We start from the raw sequence: 19460 nt of genomic DNA on the forward strand, positions 1-19460 counted from the left end.
TATTATTCTGATTTAGTGAATTTGTTATTAAAATTACCCCAAATGTACAACAAATTATTTCAAAAAATAAAGATTGAGAAGGCATCAACATTTAATTTAAAAGAAAGCCACAAAAATACAAGATTATTTCATTCATTTTCTATTTTCCTAAAGAAACAGAAGCTCCAGGCATGTGGGTTGGACTGGGGGGGCTGTTTGCAAAACTGTCCTCAAATAGCAACAAGGCTGAAAAGCCTCATTTTAAGTCCTTCTTTAAAAGTAAGAGCCCAATTTGAGTCCCAAAAATTTATAACACTTCAAAATGACCAGAGTGCTGGTCAAATTTATCAATAGTAAAATTTAATATTACTCACCACCCCATAGCTGTGCATTCCTGGTTGCTAGAAACAGATGAGGATTTAGTATAAATAAGAGCCCTTATGACTCCTCAGGTGACAGCAGGACATAAACGAGCCACTTTAATGGAAGAAGAAGGCATACCCAATAGACGCCAATTCAGTGAGTACCTCTAAATTGCTCAGCATATGAGGTAAACTTTGGCTGGCTTTATACAAAAAATATTTAAAGTGTCAATATACTTGACAATGCGTAAGTCAAATGTTTTTACAAGCATGGTGTCATTCCAACATTAATGAGCTCTTGGGTCAGGTTATGAAATGTTAAGTGTTAGTTTCTGGTAACAGCCAGCAGTTTTAACCCCCCTCTGTGTCAGATGCAGAGATTATAAGGCAGGTGAAATTCTCAATAATCAACATAGGGGAATATAGCAACCCCTAAATATCCAGTGATATTTAGCAAACCATACGGGTAACTTACAAATAAGGATAATTCAGCCAAATAAAGAAACAGCTTATCACCTACAAACATAAAATCTTGTATTCATTATCCTAACATGAGAGACAAATCAACTTAAATTTCCTAGTACCGAGGACAGCACAAGTGTGCTACACATGTTTACTACATGAGAGGAAGACAAGCCTGAAAGTCTGTTCTCTACAGAACACAAGGTTAGGCTGGGTTCCTGCTGTCCATCTCCCTAGCTGGGGGTGACCACAAGTACTAAGGCAGCAATGATGGTTTGTTTAGGAAGCAACAATACACACTCTTTACCCATGACAGCTTTTGCAAACATGTAGAAGGGCAGGGTTCTATACTAAATAAAAACTGAGACATAACAAAAAGAACTGAAAGCAAACTAAAAAACAACAACAAACAAACTTGACCATCTCTTCCCCTCTACCTTTTGAACTTTCCTTACTGTAAATGAAACTGGAATTTGAGCTGTTGGAAAGTTTCTAAATGCATGAGCAAGAGTTCTCAAATTGCCCATTTTAAGTCCTGGTTTTGGGGGAGGGAGAGAATATCAAGCCAGAATAAATGCACCAAAAGTATAATTTTTGAATTGTTTTAAAACCCAAAGAAAAAGTAGAAATTTATAAAAATAAATATGTAAAATAAATAAATATATGTTAAGTGCATTTAATATATTTATTTATATGTGTAAAAATATAAAACAAAAACAATTGTCTAAAAATAACTTGTATAAAAATTTATAAAATAATTATTCAGAAAATGGTGCCAGGATAACTATGTCATTTATATGTAGCTATCTTAAAGGAAAATAAATAAATTCTAACTGGATCAAAGTTAACACATATAAAAGTGAAAATCATAAAATATATTAGAACATAGTGCTTTTTGTTTTTTTAAAAAAGAACTTCTAAGTATCAAAGGCCATTCTAAGAATGACACAAACCCAACACTTTTAAATTTCTTTAGGGCAAAGTCTGGTATTAAAATATTCAATGTTTACTACATGCTATCTCTATCCTCAGGACACATAATTGGAAAAAAAAAACACACACACACACCACCTCAGTAAGTCAGTGTAGTAGGGAGAATTCTAAGACGGCCCTCAGGAGTCCTATCTGCTGATGTACACACCTAGTACTAAACCCTCCCCTTTCATGTGAGCAAGACTTGTGGATATGATGGGATTTCACTCTCAAGATTAGGCCACATTATATGTCGAAGGTGAAAGAATTTAGCAGATGTAATCAAGGTTCTCTATCAGTTGACTTTAGTTAATCAAAAGGTGGACTACCTGAGTGGCAGGGCCTAATAGGGAAAGCCCCTTCAAAGAGGGTCTACAGGGAACAGACAAAATACAACAGAGTTACTCTCCTGTTGACCTTGAAGAAACAAACTGCCATGTGATGAAGAGGGTCACCTGGCAGGGAGCAGTGGGTGGCCTCTGAGGCCTGAGGGCTTTAGTCCCACATATGCAAGGAATTTAATTCAGTAAAGAACCATGGAACTTGAAAAAAAGATTCCAAGCCTCAGAAGATACTGTAGTCCTGGCTGACATCTTGATTTTAGGCTGATGAAACTCTGAGAAGAGAATGCAGGTAAGATGTGTCTGGAATCCTGGCCCATGGAAACTGTGAGATGGTAAGTGGGTGTTGTTTTATGCTGCTGAATTTGTGGTGATTTGTTACACAACAGTAGAAAATTAATACAGTCATAGATAACAACCTGGAAATATGTTACGTGCAAAACTATGTATTTAATAAAAAAACTTCTACAAATCAATTGAAAAGATTAATAACTCAATACACAAATAGAATATAAAACAGATAGTTTACAATACAAATTTTTTTTTAAATTATGTGAAAATGTAATAAACCTATTGTATTATAGATGTAACCATTGGGAGATTCTGGGTGAGAGAGATATGGATAGCTCTATACTATTTTTTTTTTTTTGCAACTCCCTGTGGGTCTGTATTTATTTCAAAATAAAAATTTTTAAAAATATGGTCAACTTCATTTGTATCAGGAAAAATATCAATTAGAATGAGCTACCAGTTTTCACCTATCAGACTGGCAAGGATCAAAAAACTTTGTAATACATGGTGTCGGAAAGACTTGAGCTGAGGCATGCTCATACATGGATATAGATGGTTATATAAACTGCATCATTTTCGTTCACTGCTGCACCCTCAGCTCCTAGTGTTTGACACAGAGTAGATAGAGTGTTAAGTTTGGCAATATCATAATTTAAAATGCCTATACCCTTTGCTGAGAGTTATCTTTTAAGAATATATAACCCATTAACACACACACACACACACACACACACACGCACACTGAGTGGCCAGATTATTATGATCTCTGAACGCATAATAATCTGGCCACTCAGTATGTATATGTGTGTGTGTGTATAAATATACATATATATATATATATACATGAGGCCCGGTGCATGAATTTGTGCATGGGTGGGGTCTGGCCAGCCTGGCCAGGGGGAGGGGACATGGGTGGTTGGCCGGCCTGCCTGCTGGTCGAATTCCAGGTCGAGGGGACAATTTGCATATTAGCCTTTTATTATATAGGATATACATTGAGTAGCCAGATTATTATATGTTCAGAGATAATAATCTGGCCACTCAGTGTATATTGTTTGTTTGTTTGTTTGTTTGTTAATCCTCACCAGAGGATATTTTTTCCATTGATTTTTAGAGAGAGTGGAAGGTGGCAGGGAGAGAGACATCAATGTGAGAGAGCCACTTCGATTGGTTTCCTTCCACATGCGCCCCAATAGGGCCAGGATCGAACCTGCAACCCTTTGGTTCATGGGCCAAAACTCTAACCATTGGGCAACACTAGCCAGGGCTAACATAATCTTCAAGTGTGCAAAAAAGAAGTATGTCCAAGGGCAGTCCCTGAAGTACCTGATTGGAAGCAATATTCATGCCCTTCAGTAAAGAAATGGTTAAATAAATATGCAATACCCATACACTGCAACCCTGTTCAGCAATTAACCTTTTGCACTCGGATGTCAAGTGTGACTCGACACGATTAGCATTAGAATAAAGGAATCGAGAAAAAAGCAAGCGAGTGCAAAGGGTTAAAACAAGGTAGATTAATCTGCATTAATATAAATTAAGAGGAGAATGTTTTCCAGCTTCCTAAGTTCCATAGTGTAATTTTACAACATACCCTCATTCCGTATTTACAAAGCCCCGTCTACCAGGCTCCACATGTAGATGAAAAGAATACAGCCATCTGCACGTGGAAGGAGGGAACAGGTGCCCACAGGCCAGGCCTGAGAGTCCACCACCATACCAGAGCTCAGCGCAGAGAGTGGATGAAAGGTCAGATCGGAGACTCTGGGTGTCAGGCTAAGAAACCGGCTGAAGGATTTAAAGTCAGATACTGTCAAGACACTATGTCAAGCATACACCTGCTATAAAAAGGAGTGATCCAGCTGGAGAAGTTCCTAATCTGGAGACCAGCTCCAATTTCATTAGAGGTGTTTTAGGTACCTCAACTTGCACACTTGTGGTAAGCTGAGTCACCCCAAAACACCCCTTCACCTCATGCGTATAAAAACATGAGGACAGCATAAAGTCCTCTTCAACCATCTTACAGGGTGGATTCAAAGGAGATACTCAAGACATTTTCCTCATCTGGAGAAATAGTCACAAGAAGCCCTCTCAAGCACCTGGACATGCTGCCCTCCACCAAGTTCTTTCCCAGCTCTACACGCAACACTGAATCAAAGCAGCAAACCATTAAACTGCACTTTTTCTATCTTCTCTCAGCCTTCTGTGCTTTTAAGGGCCAAAGCTTTCAAATACTCTGATGCCAACACAGCTGAACAGCTTTTACTGAATGGGCCTCATATTTTCAGATAAATTAAAATCTATGCCAACTAGTGATTCAGTCTCAAATAGAGGCCACCTGTTCCAATTAGTGAGATTAAAATAGTGCACCACTGACTATCTGAATTGGGTTCCAGGCCTTCTGGATTATCACACTGTCTTCACAAAGACAGAAAAAAGGAACGTTTGGCCTCAATACACAGTTGCACACACTGAAGTAAATATATTGAGGTGCTGACTGTATTTACTAAGGGCACAGTTTTCACTGAGGGCATACTTTATTTTTAGACAAGTGCTTATATAAAAATTTCAGTGAAAGGCGGCAGCACCATTTAATTCCCTCTTATTACAACAAGCCTATATACCCATCTTAATTAATCAACTTTACTTTAGAAAACCACAGAGCTTAAATTTCTCCTCCCACCACGTTTTGTCCTTCCCTGAAATTCCCCAAGACTCCATGTCTTCCAGAATGGTCCACTCTTTAGCCTAAGACTTTCCATTGCCTCAGTTTATCTCAAAGCATCAGAAGACCAGAGACACAGCCTGGAACAGGCATAACTCTCATTTTTCCAACCTCATTCCCCCAAGTATTCATACCCAGTCAAGATTGCCTTCAATTCACCAGGGTGGGCTTTTGTTTAGCCCAACACTCATTACCCAAATTTTCACAATCCATAAAAAAAAATATTTTTTAAAAGGTAAGAATACCCACTTTCTTCAAATATTTTTATTTTTATTGATTTCAGAGAGGAAGGGAGAGGGGGAGAGATAGAAACATCAATGATGAGAGAGAATCATTGATTGGCTGCCTCCTGCAGGCCCCCTGCTGGGGATCGAGCCTGCAACCCAGGCATGTGCCCTTGACTGGAATCAAACCTGGAACCCTTCAGTCCTCAGGCTGACGCTCTATCCACTGAGCTAAACCAGCTAGGGCCATAAAAAATACTTTGAAGCAACTTCTAGGTCAGGGGTCTAAAAGAAATATTCCCTAAAAGAACTTGGGGAGATGATACATTAAGACCCTTGTGTCCGCAAATGATTCTGAATTATTTTCGGTGGTATAAATTGAAAGCATCAAATAACAGAATCACAGGGAGCGAGTAATTGCCCTGAAAACAATCCTCAACCTGTCCAGTTGATTCAGTAGAGGAGGAAGTTTGTCGAGTGCTAAGAACTCTCTAGCAAAGCTTCCACATCCACTGATCCTTTTAATCTGGCACTGCAGGCCTCAGAGGGCCAGACAATATTTAGCTAGAATAGTAACACTGATACTTTAAACATAAATTTAAGTTCCAAGGAGTGAGCTGATTTAGAAATACTAAGTAAACAATCGTACAGGTGACACCAAGCTATGTGTAGGTGTGGGAATGACTGAAGTATGGGAAACTCTCTGGAAGACAATGAATGACTCAACGTCAGAGCAACAAATGCTGTAATGGGTTTCCTAACAACACTTGTCAAGGTTGCTCACACATTGGCAAGTGGAGGAGTTGACATGCAAGTTTGACTCGAGTCCACACTCCTAACCCTTCATTCTAACCACAAATCCAGAAGTAAACTAAGGGAGTGATGTTGGGGATAATGAGAGAAACATGACTGAGAAAATACACACTGGATGTGGTGTGTAAGTGGGGTGACTGAGGAACTTCCCAGCATCTAGTCTGAGGATCGGCTATATGGGAAAAGTAGTAGCCAGGAATTGGGGGGCAGTCATTTGAGAGAAGTGTGACATATAGATTTTGAGGTGCCTGTGGGACATCTAAGTAGAAGTGTCTTGTATTATACACTAAAGCCACATCTTACTCCAGGGTTGGGCTCTCAAGTCAGAGCATAGGCAGAAATCATACAGATTTTCTCCAACAGAGACACTTCATTGTGGGTTGGCACTGTATGCACTGTCTCTCAACAGGCCAACAAACCCTCTCCCTGTCTTAACCTCTAACCCCCATCCCCGGTGTTGGAACAGAACCAGATGATGTTTTTGTGTTTATGAAAATTATATACACTAAAGACACTTGGCAGAGGGGAGGGGGTTAGGGGGACAGGAGGAGATTAAACAAAGACCATATATGCATATATGCATAGCCCATAGACATGGGGGCGGGGTAAAATGGGGGACATCTGTAATACTGTCAACAATAAAAAATAAATTTAAAAAAAGGCAGGGTGCTGGAAGATGCTCTCAATGAGAGACTCACAGGAACAGAGCTTTAGAGGCAAGAGTAGGCTCGGGTTGAATTCTAAGTTAAACATAGAAGATATACTCCACGACGTGTGCATCTGGCATATGTTTTTCCCCAACATCCTATCCCAACAGATAGAAGGTCAACACAAAGATGAACTCATTTCTCAAAATTTTATTTTGAAGAAGAAAAAAAGACTAGAGATCTCATTCAGAAAGGATAATTTTTACAAAATGGCAGCAAATCCAGTGCAGCTAAGTAGTTTGATGTGTGAATTGTCACTTCTCTTCATCCTAGCCTCCCCAAAATCTGGAATACATTCAGAAGGATGAGGGCTTAACACTAAATCATTTAAATTCACTTTTTCCCACCCAGAAAACTCACAAAACTTCAAATCTGTTCAATTAATTCTCTACTGAAAAAAATTTTGAATTCTCCTTCTACCTTGTTTAATTTTGAGATGTTTATCCCACACAACTTAGCAATTAACTTGGTATTTAAAAATATTTAAAGCATGCTCTAGCCCTAACTGGTTTGGCTCAGTGGATAGAGCGTCGGCCTTCGGACTGAAAGGTTCCAGGTTCGATTCCGGTCAAGGGCATGTACCTTGGTTGCAGGCACATCCCCAGTAGGAGGTGTGCAGGAGGTGGCTGATCGATGTTTCTCTCTCATCGATGTTTCTGACTCTCTGTCCCTCTCTCTTCCTCTCTGTAAAAATCAATAAAATATATTAAAAAAAAATAAAAAGCATGCTCTGGCTGGTGTGGCTCAGCGACTTGATGTTTGGCTTTCTCTCTCCCTAAAAATCAATGGAAAAATATCCTCGGGTGAGGGTATATAGAAGTTTTCTTTTCAGGAATTCTCTAGGACAGAACCAGTACACTGGTCACTCCTAATCGGTCTGTCTTAGCTACACAATTTTCCTGCTTACAATCTTACAGTCGGCTGGACGTCACTTTTCTGTATCTGCACATGGACTGGCCTGGGGTTAATGTCTAAACTCCCTTCCAACCCTACCATAATAAAACCTTTAAGTCTAACTTTATAACCCTCTGCCTTAAGTACGACAAGCACACACTTTCAGTCCAGTGAGGCTGAGCCCTACAGGGAGAGCTGGTGAGGCCAGACTGCGACAAGAACCACCCTTGTCTTTCAACTGCTCATCCTCCAGATAGCCAATATTAGACTAGAAGATGGTTTTTTTTTAACCCTGTCATTAAACATGAGCTTATTTAACTTTAGGGCTTCCCCAAGTTATCAATAAAATTCTTATATCCTAGGCATTATAAAAAGCTCCAAGATTATCACTCGAATTCATTCATTCACCAAATGTTCACTGGGGATACAGGACTACATGCAGCGGACTGGCAGAGTGCTGTGTCATAAGCATCTCAAGCACACACTTTGGCTCGGTGCCCTGCCGAAGTGGAACACATCCAAGCTCTCCACGGGCTGATGAAGACCGGAGTGCTCTCCAGCATTTGCTTCAGAGGCAGAAGATAGGGAAGTGGTTAACAGGCAGGCTCTGGAACGAGACCTGGGTTTATAAAATGCTAGCTCTACCATTTCCGAATAGCCACAGGACCTTGGCCAAATTACTAGAATGCCTGGACCCCAACTCCCTCATCTATGAAATGGAACTATAAATAGGATATCGTGAGGATTAAGGAGATGGTGCATTCAAAATGCTTACTATTGTGCCTGGTGTATAGTAAGGACTTAGGTAGTACATGTTGGCTATTTATAATTTCTACTGCATTCTTCTTTTTATGTTCTTTTGCATCCTTACAGAGGAATAATCGACACACACACTAGGTTTTCCTTCAAGTAGCATTCCCCTCCCCCCAACTCAATGGACCAGTTGGATTATGCACAGATCATGTATCCTGATGTTCCCTTTCTAAGGAGTGTAAAGTCCTCATTCTGATTCACAGGACAGTGATTCATGGTTCTCTTCCTTCTCCCCACCTAGCCCTCCCCACATACACACACAGTGAAACATAAAAACACAATTAAGAAACAGCAGGGCTGAAAGCTGCAGCCTCGGTGAAGTCAAGACATGGGCAATCTCCATCCAGAAGGACTAAGTAGATTTCTGATTTTAACAGCAGCCCTGGAGACGGAGGCAGGGGGTCTGAAGCAAAACTCCTCCTGTGATCCCACTTGGTAGCAGCTGCTGTGGTGTGCAACAGGGAATGCGACAAGCGGGTGTGCTGGTGGTGGCTGGCAATTTGTTCTCTAAAGGGAGGACTGGTGAGCTTGCAGCAAAGCGTAGCTCAAAATACACATACCACATCAACCTATCCATCCTAAATTTAAGAAAAATCCGATCTGGAAGACTCATCATTATTCACCATTCCTTTAATTACCTCATCAGAATATAGCATATCACTGATTCAAAGCGTATTCACAAAATGCTCAGTTCACCACTTCACTAGATCAGGTTAACCTACCATACAAGTGTGTTTCCACTCCCTCCAGTTCCTGCCCAGGAAGTAAGCATGTGATCATCGCCTTACTACACCCCTGCCCAGCCATTCCCACTGTGAGAAGCGCGACGGCTTCCTCTTTTCCTTGACTGCTTTTGGCCATTACTCATCGTACTTCTCTGGATCTACTCCCAAACCTCAGAACACAAGATGTACTACAGGGGCCACCATGGCTGGCAGCTTGTTCCTTCAGATGTTAGAGACTGTACTTATTATCGTCATTTCTGACTGTAAAAAAGAAGGGTATTTCCAGAGCCACAGTAGACATAAGATGCAATCACCTGACAATACTCTTCTGGAGAGGCCAGGCTGTCTGTTTCAATCACCATGATGTTAGTGACACCTAGAGTGGCAGCTAGCACACAGAAGGTGCTCAAGCAAGTTACTTAGTGAATGAATGAAGCCTCTGTGCTCAGAGTGTGAGTGTCTGTAGTTTATAAACATGTAAAGGACAAGCATGTGAGAAATCCCCGTGATGAGGAACAAAATACCGGAAAGACTATACTATTCACAAAATTAGCAGTCTTGCCATTTTCAAGCTTATCACTTCTTATACAGTCACTAGAGGCCCGGTGCATGAAATTCGTGCACGGCTGCAGCCCCTAGGCCTGGCCAGTGATCGAAACCCGAGCATCTGGCAGGGAAGGGCAGGTCCCAGCTGACCTCTGGGCCCTGTGCAGCACCTGGGACCCCGGGTCCCTGCGTGCCCCCTCTGCCTGAGTCACGGGGCCCGAGTCCCCACGCAGAGATGCAGTGAGTGTAGCCAGACACCACAGGCTGGGGCACAGTGTGGGCCTCTGGGCCGCTCAGCGGTGCCGCACAGAAGCCGGGCGGGCAGCACGCTCTTTCCCAGCCGGCCTCGCAGACCGGTTCCTGCATGAACCCACAGGGAGCCCAACCAGCCCCTGCAGTCCCAGCAGCTGCAGGGCAGGCTCCCTGGCGCGCGAGTCCTGACACACTGGGGGAGGGTAGCAGGGGGAGTGAGAGCGAGCTTGGTGGACACCCCGCATTCTCACTGCACCTCTGTCCTCGTCTCCCCTGCCCCCAGGGAGCTGGTGAGAGGTCGCAGCCCCCCCACCCAGGCACCGCGGGAGGTTGGTTGCTGCCACCCACCCCCAGTTCCCCATCCCTGCCCCGGGGCCTGGCCTCGATCATGACCTGCTGGTTGCTGGTCGTTGTCTGGGGGGGTAATCAGTTAGGGCCAGGCCCCCCGCCTGGTTCCCTTAGCACCTGGGAGCCGGGCGGCGGCCCCACCCCCTGCTGCCTCGGCTGTCCACTATCTGCGGGGTGATCAGTGGGGCGATCGGGCCCCACTCACACCCGCCTTGGCCTGGTGCCGCCCGCTCACCTGCTCCATCATCCTGCCGCGGTCCTGCTCTCATCTGGGCCCATCAGGGCCAGCAGCACCTTCACTGTCGCCTGCTGCCAGTGCCGCGTCACCGACGTCCGCCATGTTCCGTGCTGCCCCCTGGTGGTCAGCACACATCATAGCGAGCAGTCGAACTCCCAGTCCAGCTCCCGATAGAACAATTTGCATATTAGGCTTTTATTATATAGGAGGATAACAAAAATGGCTACCATCTATTGAGTTCTTACTGTGTTCCAGACATTTCATAGAAATTACTGCACTTATTCCTGGTACCATCCCTAGGATATGGAAAAAGAAACTAATACTTAGAACGATTACAGGGTCCTAAATCCCACCACTGGTCAGCAGCACTAAGACAAGATCTGTCTTCTGGGGGCCAGCCTGATGAGAGCAGTTCTGTAGGCAGAATACTCTAGTCCTTGCAGGCAAGATGAAATGGAAGTTGACAAAATCACAGAGCAATGAGGAAGCTAGTGCACCAATTATCTCTTCTTGAGGTTCATAAGTGGCCAACCTAGATGGGAGATGACAGGAGGAGTGAACCAACTCAAAGAAAGGTCCAGTGGAAACGGCTGGTAGATTAGAGATGGGGGAAGAGTAAGCACTCAGGATGACTCGAGTTCTGATTAGTGCTGGTACCAACAGAACAAGAAAAAAATTACTCACCTTACATAAGGATCAAAAGGCTGCTGAAAGTGGCCTTTTAGAACATTTAAAATTAGAACATAAAATTTAATTCACACATAATTGATTAAAAAAACCAGACTGCCTGTATTCTTAAAGAAATGATAGGCTTTAACTATGTAGGGCATGAAAAAAAAAAGTAGGAGTCTAATTATGTATGTTCTTTCTTTTAAAGTAGGGGTATATTATGTGCATCAAGTTAACATGCACCATTTCTGAATTTTACCCAGATGAAATTTAAAAATGTGAATGATCTGACTTGTCAGCTTAAAGACAATCACAGAATTCATCAGTTATATTACATTTTCACTGAAGGGGACAAAAAAAAAAAATCTAGGTTAGTCCACCTGGCTGTAAAAATAGACTTCTCCAATGTGAAAATAGTAAACTGCCTCATTATTATTCTCGTCTCAAAGGCTTAACCAAGCTCAGCAAGAGACATGTGTATTTTCCCTGTTCTCTCCAGAGTATCAATTTTGAACTAAAAAAAAAAAAGACCATTTGGTAACCAAAAATTTGATCTCATGGAGTCTTGGGTCCTTCCTAGGAGGAAACCACACATCTCTGAAAGGTTAATAAACTCTTCACATGCATCCCCAGTTCTCGTTAGTTACAGTGTTTTTAGGGGAGCTAATTTTCTAAATGAGTTCACAAAAGGGTTCTTTTGAAATATTCTATTAGATAGATGGTTTATTGCCAAAGAGAGGGTGACATCAATAAATTAAACCCTAGCCTGGCTGGTGTGGCTCAGTGGTTGAGCATCGACCCAGGAATAAAGAGATCGTGGTTCAATTCCTGGTCAGAGCACATACCTAGGTTGCAGGCTTGATCCCCAGAAGGAAGTGTGCAGAAGATAGCCAATGGATGACTCTCATCACTGATGTTTCTATCCCTTTCCCTTCCTCTCTTTTTAAAAATCAATAAAAAAAATGTTAAAAAAAGAAATTAAACCCTAATACTACTTGACGTTTCCTTTTGCATACTTTCTGAGTATAAAGAAAATATGGGTAAGTCTTTATAGCTACATCGAAGTGAATCCCACAAAACAGGAGCTAGAATCACCTAATGAGATTCTCGCAAGAAAATTATTGCTGCTTTCCCTTCATTACAGCAGGCTTATGACAGCTTTGAGGACAGACTCAAAATTATATCAGCTCCACTTGAGAAAAGTTCTTACACAGTAATAAAATTTCCACTAGTTCTCTCTATTCCTCCTGACTCAACTATAAAAACCCTAAAAGCAGACAATCAAGAAGTTTAAACAGCGGTATCAGCATCACTGCTATAGAACTTGTGATTTTATCCACTAAAGTTCCAGCCCTCACTGGTTTGATTTTAGTCCTCACTAGATTTCATTTGCTCAATAAGATAATTTAGAATAATCAGTATATACTATAATGTCTAACTCCATTTTAATACACGGTCTATTTAAAAATCAGGTATAGTCATGCACCATGTAACAACATTTCAGTTAATGACAGACCACATACACCACCATGGTCCCATAAAATTTTAATGGAGCTGAAATTTTTCTATCGCCTAGTGACATCTTAGCAGTGCAACACATTACTCATGTGTTTGTGGAGATGCGGTGTAAACAAACCTACTGCACCGCCACGCATATAAAAGTAGAGCACATACAATTATGTACAGTCCATAATACTTGATAATGATAACTGCTACTGACTTATGTACTTACTATACTATACTTTTAATCATTCTTTCAGAGTGTAGTCTTTCTACTTATTAAAAAAAAAGTGTGCTGTAAAACAGTAGCTTTATTACGCTGGCCATCATCCATCTTGTGTTTACCATCTCTTGACCACATTGTTTTCTCTTGTTCTGGATTTAATCTCATGTTGTTTTGCACAGTAACATGCTGTAGCCTGGGAGCAATAGGCTATACACCATACAGCCTAGGTGTGTAGTAGGCTATACCAGCTGGGTCTGTGGAAGTGCACTCTATCCAGGGGTGGGCAAAAGTAGGTTGACAGTTGCAAGTATGGGAAACCCAGTTTATTCTTGTATTATTATTTTCTACTAGAGGCCCGGTGCATGAATTCGTGCACCAGTGGGGGTCCCTCAGCCTGGCATGTGGGACTGGGCTGAAACCAGCTCTCTGAAATCCCCCGGAGGTCCCGGATTGCAAGAGGGCGCAGGCCAGGCCGAGGGACCCCACCGGTGCACAGTTGGGGCTGGGGAGGGACGTGGGAGGTTGGCCAGCCGGGGAGGGACCATGGGAGGGCTCCAGGGCATGTCTGGCCCTTCTCATCCAGTCCAGTCCCGATCGGCCAGACCCCAGCAGCAAGCTAACCTACCAGTTGGAGCATCTGCCCCCTGGTGGTCAGTGCACGTCATAGTGAGCAGTTGAGCGGCCTTAGCATATCATTAGCATATTACACTTTGATTGAACGGTTGACCGGACACTTAGCATATTAGGCTTTTACAAGCAACTGTAAACCTACTTTTGCCTACCCATATGTTCCCACAACAATGATATCGCTTAATGGCCCAGTTCTCAGAACTATTGCTAAACCATGTTAAGTGGCATATGACTCTATCTCTACAACTCACCACACAATGTAGTAGGTAAACATCCTGGGAATAATTTAAAAAAAATAAGAAACCTTCACACAAGGGTGTGGCACTTTAACATAAAAGAAGGGTGTAGAAAAGAACAATACAGGAGAAAAATTAAGTCTGCAGTTAAAGTACTCATTTGCTTTGCCACTTCTCATCATAGTAGTTGAGGTACAAACTTTATCACCACCATTTTACCCATTATGAAGACTGAATTTTATTTTAATTTTATTTTTTTAAAATATATTTTATTGATTTTTTACAGAGAGGAAGAGAGAGGGATAGAGAATTAGAAACATCGATCAGCTGCCTCTTGCACACCCCCTACTGGGGATGTGCCCGCAACCAAGGTACATGCCCTTGACCGGAATCGAACCCGGGACCCTTGAGTCCACAGGCCGACGCTCTATCCACTGAGCCAAACCGGTTTTGGCGTGAAGACTGAATTTTAGTAGGTTCTGTGAGTTTTGCCAAAACGTTTAAATGATTTCACAGTCAGCTATCCATCCCTCAAAGATTACTAATCTTGTTGTTTACACAAAGATTAACACAGTTGTGACAAGTGAAACCGAGCTTCCAAATTTCTTCAAGTCTGACATTTCTTCTGTCAACTGAGACATTAATATAGACTCCCCCAATTACAAATGCATTAGAAATAAAGCCTGTCCACTTTCTCCATAGTTTGACTGCGTTAGCCGGCTGTCAGCCTTCCAAAGTGTAAACAATAAAACTTTCTGTTAAAGTGCCACAACCTTTTGTGAAGGTAAACCAATAGCCTTTGTCAATGCTTTTTCCTAAATGAAGTTTCTGGTTATCTTCATAACAAACTGTTATGAAACATTTTAAGAAAGTGCAAAAAATAAGAGAATTCTTTTGGGGGAGGAAAGTGGGAGTTGATGCAGGAGGTATTACTATTCCACCAAATATAATTAATCTGTAAAAACAAATCATTCGGTTAACTTGACTAACAAATGACCAAGGGAAAACAGGTAAACAGACCAGGGATTTGTCACTTCACTTCTGGGGCAAATGATTACTTCCCTGAATTACGATTGCACACCCAAATCCTGCACGTGGGGCGGCTCCGCATTTCTGTCCCTGTTGCTACTTTTCCCCATCCCATTGGCCGGCAGGTCTCTCCATCTGGGAGGTGGCCGGCCAGAATGTGAGCAGGACTCTTCCTCCCTGAACTTTATACAGAGAAGCTGACACTCAAATGCTGAGGTCTCGGACGAGCGAGCGAGTCATCAACTAGCTGAGCAAAAAACAAACAAAAACAAATCCAGGTAGCTCCTGCCAGAACTAATGCCAAGGTGGAGGAGGTGCTGTTGCAAATGGCACTTCAATGGGCCACGGGGGGAACGGAGCGCAGAGGGAGCCTGGACGATTCAGCAGCCCAGGGGGGCAAAGGTATCCCCGAGGAGGGGTATGGAGAAGGCTGCCTCTTGCTCGCCATCGCCCCCGTCTTTATTTTGAAGCGCTAGAAGAATCGTCCCTGCGGCCCGCTCTGAAGAGCTATTTTCACCCACAGCCAAAATCGGCAACAGCACATTACACCGCCAACAACGGAGAGCGCGCCGCTCGGCACCGCGAGGAACTCCGGGGAGGCGGCGCCGAGACTGACTTTTCGCGGGGCAGAGCCCCTGGCGCCCCCGCCGCCACCCGCCCCCGCCCCAAACCCCGAGGGGCTCCGGCGGGACGGGAGGCCGTCCCGGCGCGGACGCGGGGCCGCCGGGAGCGAGATTCCCTCCGACACCGTCCCGCGCGGCGGGCGCTCCCTGGTGGAGAGCGCGGCGGAGCGCGGCCGTCGGGGAGCCCCGGCGTCCAGGACAGGCGCGCGGGGACCGAGGACGGCGGCTGGCGGGCAGTCAAGGGGCCGGGCTCGGCTCTGCGTCCCCCGCCGGACGGTGGAGACCCGGGGTCTCCGAGCCGCAGGCCGGGCTCCGACGGCCCCCTTCCCGGCGCCTTGAGCGCGGACAGGGGCGGGGCAGCCCGGACGCGGGGCAGCGGGGGAAGGAGAGGGGCGGCGGAGAAACGTGCGGGACGAGAGTTCGTCCACGAGGCAGCCGGAGCCCACTCGGCCTCGCCCCTCGGCCCGGCGCCCCCACACACACACCCAGTTCGCGCCACTCACCCGACTCTTGCAGCGCTGGTGCCGGCCCGGGTCGGAGTAGGTCCGGTCCACGGTGAGCGCCGTGTCGCTGCCCGGCATCTCGGCGCGCGCGCCGGGAACTTTCCCGTCTCCGGGGGCCGCCGCGCCGCGAGCTGCCGGCCCTGCTCCGGGCGCCCGGGGGCGGCGGCGAGCGGGAGGAGCAGGCTGCCGCTGCGGGGCCGACAGCCGACTCCGCCGAGCCGCCCTGCGCCGCCGCCGCGGGGTGGAGGGGGCGGGGCGGGACGCGAAGGCTCCTCCCCTCCCCTCCCCTCCCCTCCCCGCCCCTCTCCCCGCCCCCGTGCGCGGCCGCCCGCGGCCCCAGGAGCCTTCCCCAGGTGTGCTTCCCTGCTCCCGCCCTCGCTGAAACTTGAGTCTACCCCCTCCCACCCTGCCCTCTTTTCCTTCAAAAGATGAGACGCATCTATTTGTTGACTTATTCGTATAATTATGATAAAAGATGGATTTTTGACAAGATGTTGAGGCGTGCCTTAAATGCTTGCTTTCAGGTTTTTGTTTTTGTATTATTATTCAACGTGCACATATTGGGCATCTGCCATGTGCCAGACCCTGGGACAGGGACCAGAGGTGTTTAAAGCCCCTGTTTTTCTTATAATTCACTGAGCACAAAACACACTTCCACTTAAACAAATATCTGTGGCGCTGTGTATTTTAATTTTGCAAGTCTAGCTCACCTTTATGTTGGAAGCCACCTGAAAGTCAAGACATATCTTTTCATTTTAGTATTCCCTATTTCCAATAAACAGTCCCCATCCTCAGGAAATTTGGAGTCTAGAAGAGAAAGGACTGATCGGTGAACAATTAAATGTTAACCTAAACCAACATTCATCTAGGGTGAACTAGGGGGAGACTGAGTTGAAATACTGGAAGTGCAGCCGCCTCTGAGAGGAGTCATTGCAAAGGGACCAGCCAAGAAGAAAGGAAAGATAAGCTCCTCCCCTTGAGGGGCTAGGGGAGGGCAGGCAGAAGAAAAGTACTGAGCATAAAAACAGAGGCACATTTGGAAAACCTCAGATACCAGTTTAGGGGGGTGTCTTGAAGAACAGAAGGATGTGCTGGGCCGAGACCGGTTTGGCTCAGTGGATAGAGCGTGGGTCTGCGGACTGAAGGGTCCCAGGTTCGATTCCGGTCAAGGGCATGTGCATTGGTTGCTGGCATGTCCCCAGTGGGGGATGTGCAGGAGGCGGCTGGTCGATGTTTCTCTCTCATCGATGTTTCTAGCTTTCTATCCCTCTCCCTTCCTCTCTGTAAAATATCAAAAAAATATATTAAAAAAAAAAAAGGATGTGCTGGGAAAAGTAGGTGGAGACTGTGTGGTACAGGGCTCCACTTTCATAACTACAAAGTTCAGCCTTAGCATGTGGGTATTGGGAAGCAGCTGGAGGTTTCTGAACAGGGAAAGGATGACGTCAGGAGGGGAATTTAAGACCTATGTGATAGCCATGAGAAGCACTGACTGGAGATGGGTAAGGGACACTGGTTAGAAGACCATTGCCAAGACTGAGAACAACCTAAGGTCTTTCAGAAGGAGACTGGGTGTAAATTATGACACACCCATCCAGTGGAGTTTTGGGTAACTGTAATGGAATGAGGCAACTTTCTATGTGTAGCTACAGAAGTATCTCTAGCATATATGGTTAAGTGAAAAAAGCAATATGCAGAATAATTTGTATGGTATTCCACCATTTATGTGCAAACCATATATGTATGTGCTTATATATGCATAGAATATTTCTAGAAGGATAAACAAGAAACTAGGGAGATAGACAAGAAACTGATAGCAGGAGAGGAGAACTAGGTAGCTACAAGGGAGGGATGAGAGATTTATTTTTCACAGTACATACTTTTAAAAAACTTATCTTTGTTGTTGAAAGTGTTACAGATATTCCCCCCTTTGCTCCCCATTGGCTCCCCTTCATGCCCCCCCCCCTTCCAGGCCTTCACCACACTATTGTCTGTGTCCATAGGCTATTATGCAAATAAGTTCTTTGGTTAATAACCTCCTACCCCCACCCCACCCCCTTCCCTCTGAGATTCATCAGTCTGTTCCATGCTTCTAGGGCTAGGCAAATGTGTATATTCCTGACAGTCCCTGGCATCGTTTGTATTCAATACATACTTGCCGAATGAATGGATAAATTAAACATTTATTAAACATCTACTTATTGCCCAAGCACTGGGGTTTTAAAAATGAGTAAGATATAAGCAAAAGGTAGCTTTTGCCTTGAAGGGGTTGGAATGAATAATATATAAGGTATTTATTCAGCACCGTAGGTGTGATAGACTCTGTTCCTGGTGCTGGGTGTAGAAAACTAACACATGGTCCAATCCTGCAGGGACATGCCCTCTAGACAGGGAGACAGAAAAAAAAAAATTACTACCTAGGGAAAGACAGTTCTGTCCCTAGCTACGTGGTACAGCACAGGGAGGTATCTCCTTAGGGCTCACCTCCTGAGCTGTTTCATGTTTACCATGACAATACAGTAGGGAGAAGGAAATAGACATGGAGGAAAGCCTCATTTTATAGAGGAAAAGTAAGCCTTTTACAAAGTAAAGAAAAATGTTTTTCCTTTCATATTCCATTTTGATTTAATAGTACAGGTAAGTGTTGCCCCTGGGGGAAAGATCTGTAAGACAAAAAGTACAGCTTTTTCCCCCTGAGAATTTAAGGACAGAGTGAGTAGAGAAAAAATAAATCATATTTTTAAAATGTACTAACTAGCCTGCTGTGAATGCATGCTGATCAGATGTATGTATGTATGTATGTATGTATGTATGTATGTATGTATGTTGAGGATCAGAAGCTTCCAGGCCCGATGCAAATAGGATCTCTAATTTTAACTACCTGGTTTACAGCCAACTCGAAGTAACTACTCTTCACATTTACTGGTATATTTAATTTTTAACATAGCATGTTCTATACAAGAAAACAATGACTGCTATTTACTTAGCATCAGCAATCATCTGGCATAGAAGCCAAAAACTTCTCCTTGGTAAGATTTTGACAAAAAACAGGAAAGTGGAAAGACTCAAACTCTGCAGGCTGGTAAATTTGCCTTCTAATATTCCTTCTTAGCAGAGGCAACAATTTTGTGCTATTGATTTCTCAAGAACAATTAATCTTAAAGAGAATTCTACAGGGAGCCTGATTTGAGGCTACATTAAAAAGTACAAACATGGGTTTTACCTCATCAAAATGCAAAACCTTTGCTTTATAAAAGACCTGTTAAAAGTATGAAAAGACAAAATACAGTTGGGGAGAAAATATTTGCAAAAGCACATATCCAACAAATTAGTTGCATTAGTATCTAGAAAA

The 19460-nt window shown here is 44.0% G+C and overlaps 1 protein-coding gene across 1 annotated transcript in view; it reads right to left on the reverse strand.

Annotated features, from left to right (window-relative positions):
• The window catches only part of TMCC3 (transmembrane and coiled-coil domain family 3), a 70868-nt gene extending 54533 nt beyond the window's left edge, over positions 1-16335 (reverse strand). Inside the window, exon 1 of the mRNA XM_079773467.1 lies at positions 16109-16335. Coding sequence (XP_079629593.1) covers positions 16109-16186 — 78 coding nt within the window. The 5' untranslated portion in view covers positions 16187-16335. The remainder of the gene's footprint in view (positions 1-16108) is intronic.
• Between the last annotated feature and the right edge of the window lie 3125 nt (positions 16336-19460).

This window comes from Cnephaeus nilssonii, assembly GCF_951640355.1.
Source record: "Cnephaeus nilssonii genome assembly, chromosome: 6".
NCBI lineage: Eukaryota > Metazoa > Chordata > Mammalia > Chiroptera > Vespertilionidae > Cnephaeus > Cnephaeus nilssonii.